We start from the raw sequence: 14226 nt of genomic DNA, 5'->3' as shown, positions 1-14226 counted from the left end.
GAGGCTGAGGCCAGAAGTTCCCTTGAGCCCAGGAGTTTGAGGCTGCAGTGAGCTGTGATTGAGCTGCTTTACTCCAGCTGGGGCGACATAGTGAGACCCTGTCTCTTGGGGAGTTAATGTAGGGGAGGCAACATTGAGCAAAAAAGAAAATTGCAGAATGAGTCTGACAAGATACCATTTATGTGAACTTTTAAAACATGTAAACAACCATACATACACATATCTAATACAAGTATGAAACAAGCAACTCAGATTCAGCATAGTGGTTACCTCTGGATAGAAATAGGATTAGGGCAGGCTACAACTGGGATGGGGGGTGGTGGTCAATGTCATATAAAAAGACATATAAAAGAAAACTTTGTAAAAAATTGGAGGAACTCTGATAGATTTTAAAAAGCTGAGTGGTGGGCTCTATATTGCAGTTACCAGGTGGTTATCAATCTCTGTTTTAAATATTTCATAAATTCTATAGCTTCAGTTTCACTGTTGGTACATAAATAGAGTTTGATAGATGCAAATAAATACCATATTGAAGCAGCACCTTGTCATTTTCTCACTTTGAAGTTGCAAGTGATATGGAAATAAAACCTTGATGGTGTCATTTTCTCTGTCTGCAGAAAGCTTCAGCACAGCAAAACTGAAATGAGGCAAACCCAAATGAGGTCTTTTAAGCCTCATTTTTGTTTTTCTGTAGCTCTGGTATTTGGATTGATGTTTGGAAACTTGAAAATGTTGCTTTTTTTTTCTTCATTGTAGCCATTTTGTCATCTTAATACTAGAGTTTTAAAGGCAGTACTAGTTCATGTTTTAATCCTGAGGGAGATTTAAGATAGCATTTGAGTTTGATTCTCAAAATTTTCTCCTACTTCATTACAACAAAATATTGGTTGATGACTAGTGAAGTTTTAAAATCCTAACTATTCTTTACCCAATAATCCTTAGAGTAACTGGTTTGTGCTTTGCTCTTAGGTATTTATAGAATATCATGAAGGAGGTGTGTGATGCAAATGTTGCCTGCTGGCACCACCTATGTTTCTTTTACTACTGTGGTGTATGCATTTGTATCTACATAGTAAGACCAATACATCACAAAATATTAGAATCCCCTAAGAAAATACAAGCTGAAGAAAGATTTTAAAAGGAAATTTTACAGTTGGAAAAATAGTCATTTCTTAGTTATGGGAGTATAAAGAAAGGATCATGTAAGTAAGTGTAACACTTTTTATTTTTTTTATTTTATTTTTTTTTCTGAATCCTGCTAAGCCTTTGATGGTAGCATTGATTAATAGACGCTGGGAGGTTGCAGAGCTGAGTACTGAAGAGGGTAAGCTCATCAGAAAACAAGCTCAAAAAGATCTATAGGAAGACTCCTGGAGTTTTACACGAGTAATAAGATTTGTATATGTAGGATTAAATGCACAAGGTCAGGCAAAGTAGTTGGAGCAAATGTGTACCAAGGAGTTCTCAGTTCACAGAGGGCTGCAAGGGGTTCACATTTCTAGCTTAAGGCTGTCTAGATCCTCCTTAACAAATCTTAAAAACAAGCCTTGAAGGGAAAAGAACTAAGCTGCAAGTAACTTAGTAGCCACAAAGGAAAACAAAATGGATACATTCAACCAAACATTGGGTGCAGGAAAATGTCTGATAGGAACAGACCCAGAAGTGATGAAATTAGCAGACAAGCATGTTGAAAAAAATGTTATAACTATGCTTATGTGAACATAGTGAAGAGAATATAAGAAGACATTTAAAGTGAAAATGTCATTTGATGGAATTAATGGCAGAAGAAAAGATCAGTGAACTTGAATACATAGCAATAAAATGTATCCAAAATAAAGCAAGGAGAGAAGAAACATATTTAAAATAAAAATGAACATATCCACAGTAGCTTATGGGGAAGTACCAAGCACTCTATCCTCGTCCTTGGAAGAAGCTGAGGGAGGAATAGGGTAAGGTGAGGCGATGCAATAGAAAGTATATTTGATACAAGCTACGCATTGAAGAAACTCAATTAACCCGAAGAAGGATAAACTCAAAACACCAAAACATATCAAACTAACAGTGATAACTTTTTAAAATTTTAACATAAGCCAGAGTAAAAGGAAACATCATGTAGAGAAGAACAAAGAAATAACCTTAGAATATTCATCAAAAACTGGCTGGGCGTGATTGCTCATGCCTGTAATCCTAGCACTTTGAGAGGCCGAGGCAGGCAGATTGCCTGAGCTCAGGAGTTCGAGACAGGCCTGGGCAACATGGCGAAATCCCATCTCTACTCAAAATACAAAAAATTAGCTGGACGTGGTGGCACGCACCTGTAATCCGGCTATTCGGGAGGCTGAGGCACAAGAATTGTTTCAACCCGGGAGGCAGAGGTTGCAGTGAGCTAAGGTTGCACCACTGCACCCCAGCCTGGGCAACAGAGCAAGACTCTATCTAAAAGAAAAAAAAAGAATATTCATCAAAAACTATGTAGGAAAGATGATTAATTGAATGACATTTTGAAGTATTGAAACTGGCAACCTAGATTCTGTATCTACAAGAAATATGTTCTTTAATGAAACTAGATGAAGACTTTTTCAGAAGAAAAATGCTGAACGAATTTATTTTCAGCAGACTGGAAATATAAGATGTGTATTAAAGTAAGTTCAAGAGGAAACAAAATGTCACCAAATGGAAACTTGGATCTTAACAAAGCAGTGGAAAATGCCAGAAATGGTAAATGTGTGATCACATTAAAAAGCTTTATTTTTTCATTTCTTAATTTCTTAAATGATCATTGACTAAAGCAAAATAATGTAGGTTTAAAACATATGGAGAAGTAAAATATATGGCAATGATAACCAAGGAAATTAATGATAAAATAGAAATATTTAATGTTTTAAGTTTTTACACTGTATGTGAAGTAATTAAGTATGTACATTGTAATCCCTAAAGCAACAGCTAATAAATTTAAAATTAAACCACAAACTATAGCTAATAATTTACTGGTGGAGACAGAATGGAATCCTGAAAAAAGTACCCAATTCAAAAGAAGATAGGGGCCAGGCATGGTGGTTCATGCCTGTAATCCCAGCATGTTGGGAGGCCAAGGCAGCAGGATCGCTGAGGCCAAGAGTTTGAGACCAGCCTGGGCAACAAAGCAAGACCCTGTGTCTAAAGAAAAAAAAATTTTTTTAATTAGCCAAGTGTGGTGGCACATAACTGTAGTCTGAGCACTGGAGGCTGAAGTAGGAGGATTGCTTTAGCCCAGGAGGTCCAGGCTGTGGTGAGCTATGATTGCATCACTATACTTCAACCTGGATGCAGAGCAAGGTCCTATCTCTAAAAAAATAATTAAATTTTTTTAAAGAAGGTGGGGAAAAGGACACAAACAGATGAACAAATAGAAAACAAATGGTAAGATGATAGACTTAAATTCGGACTTAAATAGACTGATAATTACATTAAACATGAAGGATCTGGAAAATGCCAATTAAAAGGCAGAAATAGACTGAATGAAACTAAATGTTGCCTCCAGGAAACACACTTTAAATATAAAGGCACTGAAATGCCGGTCCCAAGTAAGGTGATAATAGCACATTCTATCCAGTTTTTCCCGCCAAATATAGCTATAAAACCAGAGTGCATGGAGCAGCCATCAAGATCTCTGAAAAGTAATAGCAAATAAATGCGAGGAGAAGACCAGAATTCTAAGTACCAGCAAACTTGTAGTAAATTTATGTTTTCCTCCAATATCCCCCAGCCTGGAATCCAGATAGCCTGAAACCTAGACATGGATCAGCACAGACAGCGAGAGCTCCTGGAGGAGCAATGAATGAATGAATGATTGAACTCGTGATTTAAAAAACAATACCATTTACAGCAGCATCAAGAAAAATTAAAACCTTAGGAATAAATTTAACAAAATATATGCAAAACTTGTACATTTAGAACTATAGAACATTGCTGAGAGAAATTAAAGAAAACCTAAATAATGGAGAGATATACTCTGAATTGGAACACTTAATACTGTTGCAGTGTTACTTCTTCATAGAAGAATTTCCTTTATTAATTCAGTGCAATCTCAGTCAAAATCTCAGTTTTGTAGAAATTAATGGGCTGATTCTAAAAGTTATATAGAAATCAAAAGCCTAGAATAACCAAAATAATTGAGAAAGAACCACATTGGAATCTTTATGCTGTGTTATTTCTAAACTTACCAAAAGGTTATATTAATCTAGGCAGTATAGTAGTGGTGTTTATTATAGCCATGTAAGTCAGTATAACAAATAATCCAGAAATAGACCTGCTGTTGTATAATTAAATTTTTACAAAGGGGCGGTGTTGATTAATGGGGAAAGGGTGGTCTTTTGAAATGGTGCCAGAACAAGTAAATATTTGTTTGAGAAAATGATTCTTCACACCATATCCAAAAACTAACATACATAAAAACTAAGTGGATCATAGATACAAATCTAAAAGCTTAGACTGTAAAACTTCTGGAAGAGATAATATTTGAGACTTTGGAGTGGTTTATGAAACTAAGATAGTGGCAACATGTGAACACATTTTATGTAAGTAAAGTTAGTTTTAAACTTCTCACTAGACAGTCGATACCTTCAGGATAAAATACAAACTCCTTACCATGGCCCTTTGCAGTCTGACTCTGGTTTTTCATCATTTCCAACCCCATCCTTTCACAACCCCAGGTAAGCTCATGTACTCCAGTTGTACAGATTGCTCATTTTTAAGCTAACTTTTCTTTTTTTTCTTGCTTTTGTCCAAGATGTTTTTCTACCTAGAAGGTTGTTTTGACCTCTTTCACTTGATAAATTCTGACTTACCCTTAATAACATAGCTAATTTCTGTAAAATTTGAATGTCTTCAGAGCTAATTGTTCCCTTTCTTGATTCCCCAGATAAATTCATATACACATTCGTTACAACATCTTAGTGTGCTGGAGTTCTAATAGAAGTTCAACATCTTAGTGTACCTCCCTCATTCCTTCTTGATGTGATGTAGTATTTGACATATTCTGCTGAATAAATGAATAAGTACAATAATATATATTGTCATTGAAATCTAACTTTCTCCATCACCTTGGGTAACACTACGCCAAGGTCATCTAGTGTCCATATTTGGATGGCCAATTTTGCCAACTCCGGTGTTACCAGAAATTTCATCATACTATTGCACTTGAGCAGGTTAGTATTCAAACTTACCTTGGTGTGGCTGAAAAAAAGTTCTCTGTAGTTATATTGAAACTAAAAGTAGCTTTTGACTCGATGTACTATAAGATTTTTAGATAAAAATAAATGAAGCTGTGAGTCTAGTTTGGAAAAATTACTGTATGTAAAGCTTATTTTAGTGTCCAGAAGGTAATATGACAAGATAAGTAAAATATTGTAAATGGAACTATAGAGTTATTTTGCCTAGATGAGGACACTTAAAATTTAAATTCAGGGTGGGTTTTCCCTTTACAATTCATGTACAGTTTTATTGTACAAACTTTTATTGTAAGTAAATATGGCAGTACTTTAAAATTCAAATCTTTTTAATGTGATTTGGGTTTGAAAATATAAAATCAGGCTATTTCTCTTTATTTATCCATACAGTACCTAGTAAGCTTTTATATGATAGATAATCTGGGAGTTTTTTCTTTCATTTTTAAACTCTAAGCTTTGACAACAATTAATAATGATTTGTTGTGTTTTTCTTTCCTTTTTCTGGGGAAATGAAGTTTCATTGCTCCGGAAGAAATTAATTCTAAAAAATACACTGTAACAATTAAAATGAAGTCAATTTTGTTCTTGAACTACGGCACTGCTTTGTGGTATACTAACAGCCGTCTGCTGATGATAAAAAACAAGTCCATGTGGCTCAGCTCCAGAGTGTTCCTTCCAGCTCTCACCACAGTGCACACACTTAACAACATCAGTCATTTTATATCTATTTGACACTGATTAATTACTCTGATTCATTCTGGTATTATAGCCACTGCCTTGGCACTTTAGTTAGGTCTGAACAATTGAAGGGAGATCAGCAGTGTGAATTATGTATTTATTACTGTGACCCTTCATGCTACTTAATTAACTTAAATGAGTGTGTGTGTACCCTTATCTTTGAAATTATGATTATGGAAAAGATTTACCTGTATTTCATTTTAAGAAATGAAAATCATAGTTATCAGCATCAGCTTATATATATGACATTATGTTAATTTTTCAGCTGCTATATTGATGCTTAAGATTTTTTCTTTTGTGAAAAATTAACAAATATCCATTACTAATTCATTTTGACTGGGGCTTTTTATTTCTAAACTGAGGAATGCATAGAACTCTTATAGGTACATCCTTTGATCCTGAAATGAAGATGATAACCAGATTTATAAGCACCATGGAACATTTCTATTTTGACTTACACTAAGGATTGACTTACACTAAGGATTACACTAGGACTTTTATAAACAAGACAGCTTACATATTTTTAACACTCAAAAGGCAATGTAAATGAAAGAGCAGCAACCGTCAGAACAAATGTACGAAAATGAAATATTTACTAGCAATACCTCATATGCTTCAATGAGAAAAGAAGTAAGGTAAATGCACCAGATTTTTTAGATGGTAGTTAAATAGTACTTATCTCCTCTGATTTGAAATACAAATCAGAGCAATCACATTTTGGTTGTTTTCATTTACTCTTTTGTTGATGAAGATGGCAGGAATGTAACACTGGAATATATTTCATACCTTTTATGAAAGAATTATACTTCTGATAATCCATCCTAAAGAATCAATTCAAAATTCAGACTTAAAAAATACTTGTTGCACAAAGAAGTGAAAAATAACGCTGCTTTAATTTGCTTTTCTTTCTTTAAACTATCTTGCTTTATAGAATTTTTTTTCATTTTTTATAGTCACATCTGTCAACCTTTTGCTTTTGGTTTCTGGCTTTGGTTTCATCCTTTAAAAGATTATATTATTACTTGTGTACAATTTATTGAATCCTTTCCTCAGTGACTTAAAATGCTCCACTTACTATGTACTGAATCTTCATAATTGATCTTCTGATTTCTCTACATTTCATTTGTCTGTGTTTATTCCTAGGCACCACACTTTTAAACAAATAATTTACATATAATCAAGATTCACACATTTTGATTATACAGCTCAGTGAGTTTTGAAAATTACATATACCACTGTGGAAATACAGATTATTTCCATCACTCCAAAAAGTTTCTTCCTCAATTCCCTGTATGGTTAGTCCCCAACCATGATTCCCAGACCAAGACAGTCACTGATATGCTTTGTCATTATATGTTAGTATTACCTTTTTAGAATTTTTATCAATGGAATTATACAGAATGTACTCTAGCTTTCTTGGCATTTTTTTTTTAGATTCATCTATCATTAGGTTGTTCCTTTTTATTGCCAGTAATATTCCTTTGGCCATGCCACAATTTACTTAGGTATTCACCTGCTGCTAGACTTTTGTATTGCTTTCAGTTAGGGGCCATTAAGAATAAAGTTGCTATGAATATTCATGTAAAAGTCTTGGTGCAGACAGATGTTTTCATTTCTCTTGGGTAAGTACCTAGAAGTGGAATTACTGGGTGTTATGGTAAGTGTATATTTAACTTTATAAGAAACTGGCAAACTTTTTAAAAATGACTATGCTATCTAACATTCCTAGGGCTAGCACCATTGTGAATTCAGTTGTTCCACATCATTTTTAACACTTATAAAAAAGATGCAGTATTTTAAGCCATTTTATTGAGTATGCAGTTACAGCTGTGCTTGTAGTTTTCATTTGCCTGATGTGATCTTGAGCATTGTTTCATATGTGTATTGGCCATTTTTATATCTTCTTGTGAGATTTCTGCTCAAATATTTTGCTTGATTTAATAATAGTTCATCTTTTCTCAAATGTATATTCACTTGCTCCATCGTCATTTCTTAAAAAGACTATCCTTTTCCGATTTAATCGCCTTGGCTCCCTTGTCAAAAATTAATTGACCATATGCATATAGATCTACTTCTGAGCTCTCATTTTCCCCCATGGATCTGTATGTCTGTCCTTATGCCTTTAAGACAGTCTTTATAAGATTGAAAAAGAACAAAATGGCAAGATTTACACCAACAATTGTTTTGGCTATTCTAGGTCCTTTATATTGCCATATAAATTTTAAAATCAGCTCATTAATTTCTGGCCTAAAAAAGCCTGTTAGGATTTTGACTGGGATTTTGTTAAATCAATAGATTAGGGAAAATTGACATCTTAACAACATTGAGTCTTTCACCCACGAGAGAGTGGGTCTCTCCATTTATGTGGACCATCTTTAGAGTTGTTTTGTAGTTTATGTAAGTCAGACATACATTGTTACATTTATCTCAAGTATTGTACGTGTGTTTATGTGAGAGAGAGCGCGAGAGTGATTGAGACTCGCTCTGTCGCCCAGGATGGAGTGCAGTGGCGTGATCTCTGCTCACTGCAACCGCTGCCTCCTGGGTTCAGGCCATCCTTGTGCCTCAGCCTCCCAAGTAACCGAGACTACAGGTGTGCACCACACACCTGGCTAATTTTTGTATTTTTAGTAGAGACAGAGTTTTGCCAGGTTGGCCAGGCTGGTCTCGAACTCCTTGTCTCAAGTGATCCGCCCACCTTGGCCTCCTAAAGTGCTGGTATTACAGGCATGAGCCACAAAACCCAGCCTTTATGCTTTTTTGAAGCTGTTGTATGTACTATTATATAAATTCTTCATTGCTAGTATTTAGAAATAGAATTTTTATACCTTGATCCTAAATCATAAGACCTTGCTTAAACTTCAATAAATATTTCTAGTAGCCTTCTTTGCATATAGCTTCAAGATTTTCTATGTATAAAACCAGGTAATATGCAAATGAAAACTTTAATCCCCCCTACTCCAATCTGTATCCTTTTTCCCTCCACACTTTAATGTCCTGACTGGGACATCTAATAGAATACTTACTTTATGTTGGGTCTCTGGAGGTCATTTTGTTATTTTTGAATCTCAGGTGTCCATTATCTGTCTTTTCATATGTGAACTACTTTATACCAGCAACTAAATTAAGTAATTTGTATAAGACACTGCTTGTAAGTAAAAAGGAACTAACAAGCCACTGTGTTGTAAAAATCAAGTTTGTTGATTCAGTGTTGGCAATTCAATAACAGTAAGTTAAACCCAATAACCAAGTTGGCAATTACTGTTTTCTGTCATGTATTTACAAAAACATTGTCAGTTTATCATAATGTGGCTGTTCGTTCCCAGTTTTGGTGTCAATAAATAACTTAAATAGAAGTTTTTAAATGTTGATTTAAAAAGAAGCAATAAAATAGCCAAAATAGAAAAGTCAAAATAGGAAAATCTTAAATGTGTTCAGTATACTAATGATCTTTTATTTCTTCCCTAGGTTAATGCCTTAGATAAGAAAACGTGTATCATTGTTCATTAGAGTTAGTTATTATAGAATAATAGTTACATCAACTTACATATCAATTGTGTTTATAAACAAGTAAATATTTTTACCAAAAAAAAAAAAAAACCCACAGGGCAGTAAAATTTAGGCCATTTCTTGTTCATTATAGTATATTTAAATCTATAATCATCATTTTTTTAGGTAGAGATAGGGAAGCACCAGAGTATAGTTGAGGAGCTTGGGTTCTGGATCCAACTGCCTTGCTGAAAATCCTAGTTCTTTCACTAGCTGGCAGATGACCTTGGGCAAATTACTTACCTTTTCTGAACTTCATCTGTGAGTAAGGAAAATGCACTTACCTCATAGCAATATTTTGTGACCATTAAGTGAGATAAATCATGTAAAGACCTTAGAGTAGAGCCTAGCACAAAGTAAGTGTTGAATAAATATAAGCATAAATTATCTGATGATTAACCTGAACTCCATAAAGTTTGTAGAACTTACTGGTAATCTTTATTATGTCCACTATTGGTGAACATGTCATATGAGATAGTTTTATATCATTTTCTTAATATAGAGGAATAGGTCAGATATAAAAACTAAAGCCAAATATACACATTAACATATATACCTACACAAAAATTGTTATATTTTGTTGAATGGATTGCATCTTGGGCCACATTATTTCTTCTGTTATTCAACTCCTTAATTTTGTGTTAAACTATGAGTCTCACCTTTTTTGCAAAGATGTAGAGAACGTATCAGTAATGGAATCTTTATATTCTGAAAATAAATATAACAGGTGGTTATGTTTTACTTGTGTTATTTCACTACCATCTTGAAAAGCATTCAGATAATTTTCCTTGAATATGGGGAATTTGTATTTTTTTAAATATGATATTGATTCAGTACTTCAGTAGTTTTACGGAGATTTCCTTAGTCATTATATGGAGCCTCATTGTGTCCATGCAGATGCTAAAGGTATTCCTGATACTATTTGGTGTTATCTTAATATTATTTAAGCAAAGAATCGTGATCAACTACAACTTAGCGATTTGTTACTTTTTAAACAGCTCTTTAAAGTAAATGAAAAATTAAGTGAGAAGTATTTATAATTAGAAAAATACGTAGATAAAAATTCGGAACCTACAGAATTTAGGAAATCAGCCTTTGCACAGATAAGTAATTTTTGTGTGTTCACTCTTTCACATGGGTACGTTGTTTCCCTTTTACAGCACCAGTGCATTAATGGCCAATGGCCTTGTCATGTGCCTCTACATTTTCCCAGCTATAATTTTCAGTTCCTCAAAATGCCATTCCTGAAGGTTCTGTGTATGTGTTTTCTTTAAATACCATTACATGTACATCCCTTAAGCCTGGTTCTCCATGACTTTAGCCCCGGCATTGGGTAATTCATTAATTCTTGTGAAACCTTGCCTTTAACTGCCTTCCAACCATCCCCAGTGCTCACCTCCAGCACACTTTAGACACATGCCTATTGTGTAATTGTTAGTATAGCTTTTTTCTTCACCCTGATCACAAACTCTTTGAGGGCAGGGAACATATCTTTTTTCTAGATGCCCAGAACCCACCGTAGGGCCTCATATTCAGAAGTTCAGTAAAATGCTTCCATTGACCCTGTATGACCACAATAGTTTTACTCACTTTCACAAGGATTTGACACGGTGGTGTGTAGTTAGTTCTCGCTTCATTCAAAAATTAATGAAACAGGGCTGGGTGCAGTGGCTTACCCCTGTAATCCCAGCACTTTGGGAGGCTGAAGTAGGTGAGCGGATCACCTGAGGTCAGGAGTTCGAGACCAGCCTGGCCAAAATGGCAAAACCTTGTCTCTACTAAAAGTACAAAATTAGCAGGGCATGGTGGCGCATGCCTGTAATCCCAGCTACTTGGGAGGCTGAGGCAGGAGAAATCACTTGAACACGGGAGGTGGAGGTTGCAGTCAACTGAGATTGTACCACTGCACTCCAGCCTGGGCAACAGAGAGAGACTCTGTCTTAAAAAAAAAAAAAAAAAAAATAATGAAACATAATGCTGCTCTAAAAAATGAATATTGGCTAGGCGCAGTGGCTCATTCCTGTATTCCCAGCACTTTGGGAGGCTGAGGCGGGTGGATCACCTGAGGTCAGGAGTTCGAGACCAGCCTAGCCAACATGGTGAAACCCCATCTCTACTAAAAATAAAAAATTAGCTGGGCATGGTGGCGTGCGCCTGTAGTCCCAGCTATTCGGGAAGCTGAGGCAGGAAAATCTCTTGAACCCAGGAGGCGGAGGTTGCAGTTTGCCGAGATTGCACCACTGCACTCCAGCCTGGGAGATTGCAGTGACCTGAGATCACACCACCGCACTCCCGCCTGGGTGACAGAGTGAGACTCCCGTCTAAAAAAGAAAAAAAATATTAACTTTAAATAAAGTTTAAAAAGTGGGAAAACATCACAATAAAAAGAATTGCTAGTTAGACATTGTTTACTTTTCTGCTACAAGGTATTCCTTGAATTCTTAACAATTTTTGCCTTTGTTTTACAGGTGAAGCCTTGAAAGGAAAGGTCACAGTTCAGAAGAATAAGAAAGATCCACGTTCTCTCACCGTGACCCTCACATTGAATAATTCAACTCAAACTTATGGTCTCCAGTGAAAAAGCCATAAAAGCACACTACCTTGTAGTTTTTAATGTGAGGGTAGAGTGGGTCAGCAGGAGGGAGCTGGTTTTATGTGAGCAGATGGATGGATGATGGACCCTTTCCTAATGAGCCTCCTCAATAAGAGAGAAGTTCTTATTGTGGGAATCTGACATAGTTCAGCTGAGGAAGAGAATCAGCTGATCCTCGTGATCTGCCACGTAATCATTTTCTTAGAAGTTTGCTCCACCAGATTTAACCAAATGTAACTCCCACATTGAGTTTATCTGTATTGAAAATCATTTACATTGGCCTGTATTTGGAAGAGAGATAGTCTTTTGTTTTTAGTAAGCTTCTTACTATAAATTTTAAACAAATTGGTTAGTTATTTGGATATTTTATTAAACTGGTAACACAGGTAGTACACATTTTATTATGGACTCCTCTGAGGAGGAGTTTTTAATTGTATTTGCTAGAAAATCAGGATGTAATAAAGATTAGTGTAGAAAAACTAAAATACGGAAAAGAGCTTCAGCCTTCATATACAAATCATATATGCAGACAGCCTAGTTGATTGTCCTATCTAGCATACTTAAGTTTCTCATTTTGTAGTTTCTTCCCTCTTTGTAACTATTCCTTAGCCTTATAGATTTCTAGTACTGCCCAGGAAATCTAATTTCAATACATTTATCCTAGGTTTCATGACAGTTTTTAAAGATTGGGATAAAATACGTACTTATTTACTAATGTATTATCTTTTTCAAACCAGATTTATATGCAAAGGTTAAACATGTAACTGTTACTATACTTAGCACTCTATAAAGTTGTCATTTACAATTACTGATTCAATTTGAAATGTAGAATGAAAAAGTTTTAATAAAATGTATCAAACAACTTACAAAATATTATTTTAGAAATATATTATAAAAGGTTTCAATAAAATGTATCAAACAACATCATAAAATATTTCAACAGGGTGTAGTAGCTCATACCTATAATCCCAGCATTTGGGAGGCCAAGGCAGGAAGATCACTTAAGCCCAGGAGTTTGAGACCAGCCTAGGCAACACAGGTCTGTACAAAAAAAATTTTTTTTTTTAAATTAGCCAGGCATAGTGGTGCATGCCTGTAGTCCTAACTACTTGGGAACCTGTGGTGAGCAGATTGCTTGAGTCCAGGAGTTGGAAACTACAGTAAGTCAAGATCGTGCCACTGCACTCCAGCCTGGATAACAGAAAAAGACTCTGTCTCTAGAAAAGTTAATTAATTAAAAGTAAAAATAGGGCCAGGCATGGTGGTTCCTGCCTATAATCACAGCACTTTGGGAGGCCAAGGCAGGATTGTTTAAGGTCAGGAGTTCAAGGCCAGCCTGGGCAACATAGGGAGACTGCATCTTTACAAAAAATTAGCCAGGTGTGGCACACACCTGTAGTCCCGGCTACTCTGGAGGCTGAGGCAGGAGGATCCCTTGAGTCCAGGAGGTCAAGGCCACAATGATCACACCACTGCATTCCAGCCTAGGTGACAGGGTTAGGCCCCATCATTCATTTATTCACTCATAAATAGATAAGTTTCAACATATTAAGGCCTTTTGTAAAATCAGAAGCATTTAAAACAAGTCTTAACAAAGGGATTATTTTTAAGAAAATAAGGCTTTTAAGGAGAGGCATTCCACATGCCTCCTTTAAGTTCAGCAGTTGGTTCTTTGTCACAACAAGACATACACCAGGCAGCTTAGCATAGTGTTGAGAAGCATGGAGCATAGTATTGAGAAGCATGATAGCTATGGAGTCAGTGCCTAGGTTCAGATCCTAGTTCCAGCTGTTTCTTGCTGTATGATCTTAGTAGCTTTCCTTAACTTCTGTCTCCCTCTACGAACGTGCCAATTTATGAGTTAATAAGTCAAGAATTTAGATCAGTACCTGGCACATAGAAAACTATTAGGTGATAGAATCATCATTATCCATTCAAGGACTCCCCTTCCAAAGAATATATGGCACCTACATTAGATCAGTTTAAGAATTGTCATGTTCATCAGATAGTAATGATTGCCCTAGTACATGAATGGGTGAGAAGATTATGATGGGCATTAATATTTAAAGTGGCAAAATCTGTTTCAACAAGAAATTTGTCTTTGGTCTCAGAAAACTGGCCTAGCAATGAGGAGGAAAA

General features: G+C 35.5%; 1 protein-coding gene across 6 annotated transcripts in view; it reads left to right on the top strand.

The window, feature by feature from the left end:
- LOC100435555 (protein arginine N-methyltransferase 3) overlaps window positions 1–12958 on the top strand; it is a 127634-nt gene extending 114676 nt beyond the window's left edge. For 3 of the 6 annotated variants that reach the window (XM_054524583.2, XM_054524584.2, XM_054524579.2), the window contains one exon: window positions 11963–12958. In XM_054524583.2, coding sequence (XP_054380558.1) covers window positions 11963–12072 — 110 coding nt within the window. In that variant the 3' untranslated portion in view covers window positions 12073–12958. Of the gene's footprint in view, window positions 1–4588; window positions 4692–4900; window positions 5065–5102; window positions 5187–11962 lie in introns of those variants that run through there. The other 3 variants (XM_054524578.2, XM_054524580.2, XM_054524581.2) reach the window with 3 other exon arrangements.
- The last annotated feature ends 1268 nt before the right edge of the window (window positions 12959–14226 follow it).

Source organism: Pongo abelii, chromosome 9, assembly GCF_028885655.2.
Source record: "Pongo abelii isolate AG06213 chromosome 9, NHGRI_mPonAbe1-v2.0_pri, whole genome shotgun sequence".
Taxonomy (NCBI): domain Eukaryota; kingdom Metazoa; phylum Chordata; class Mammalia; order Primates; family Hominidae; genus Pongo; species Pongo abelii.
The sequence above is the reverse complement of the archived record's forward strand: the minus strand, read 5'-3'. Positions and strand labels throughout refer to the sequence as shown.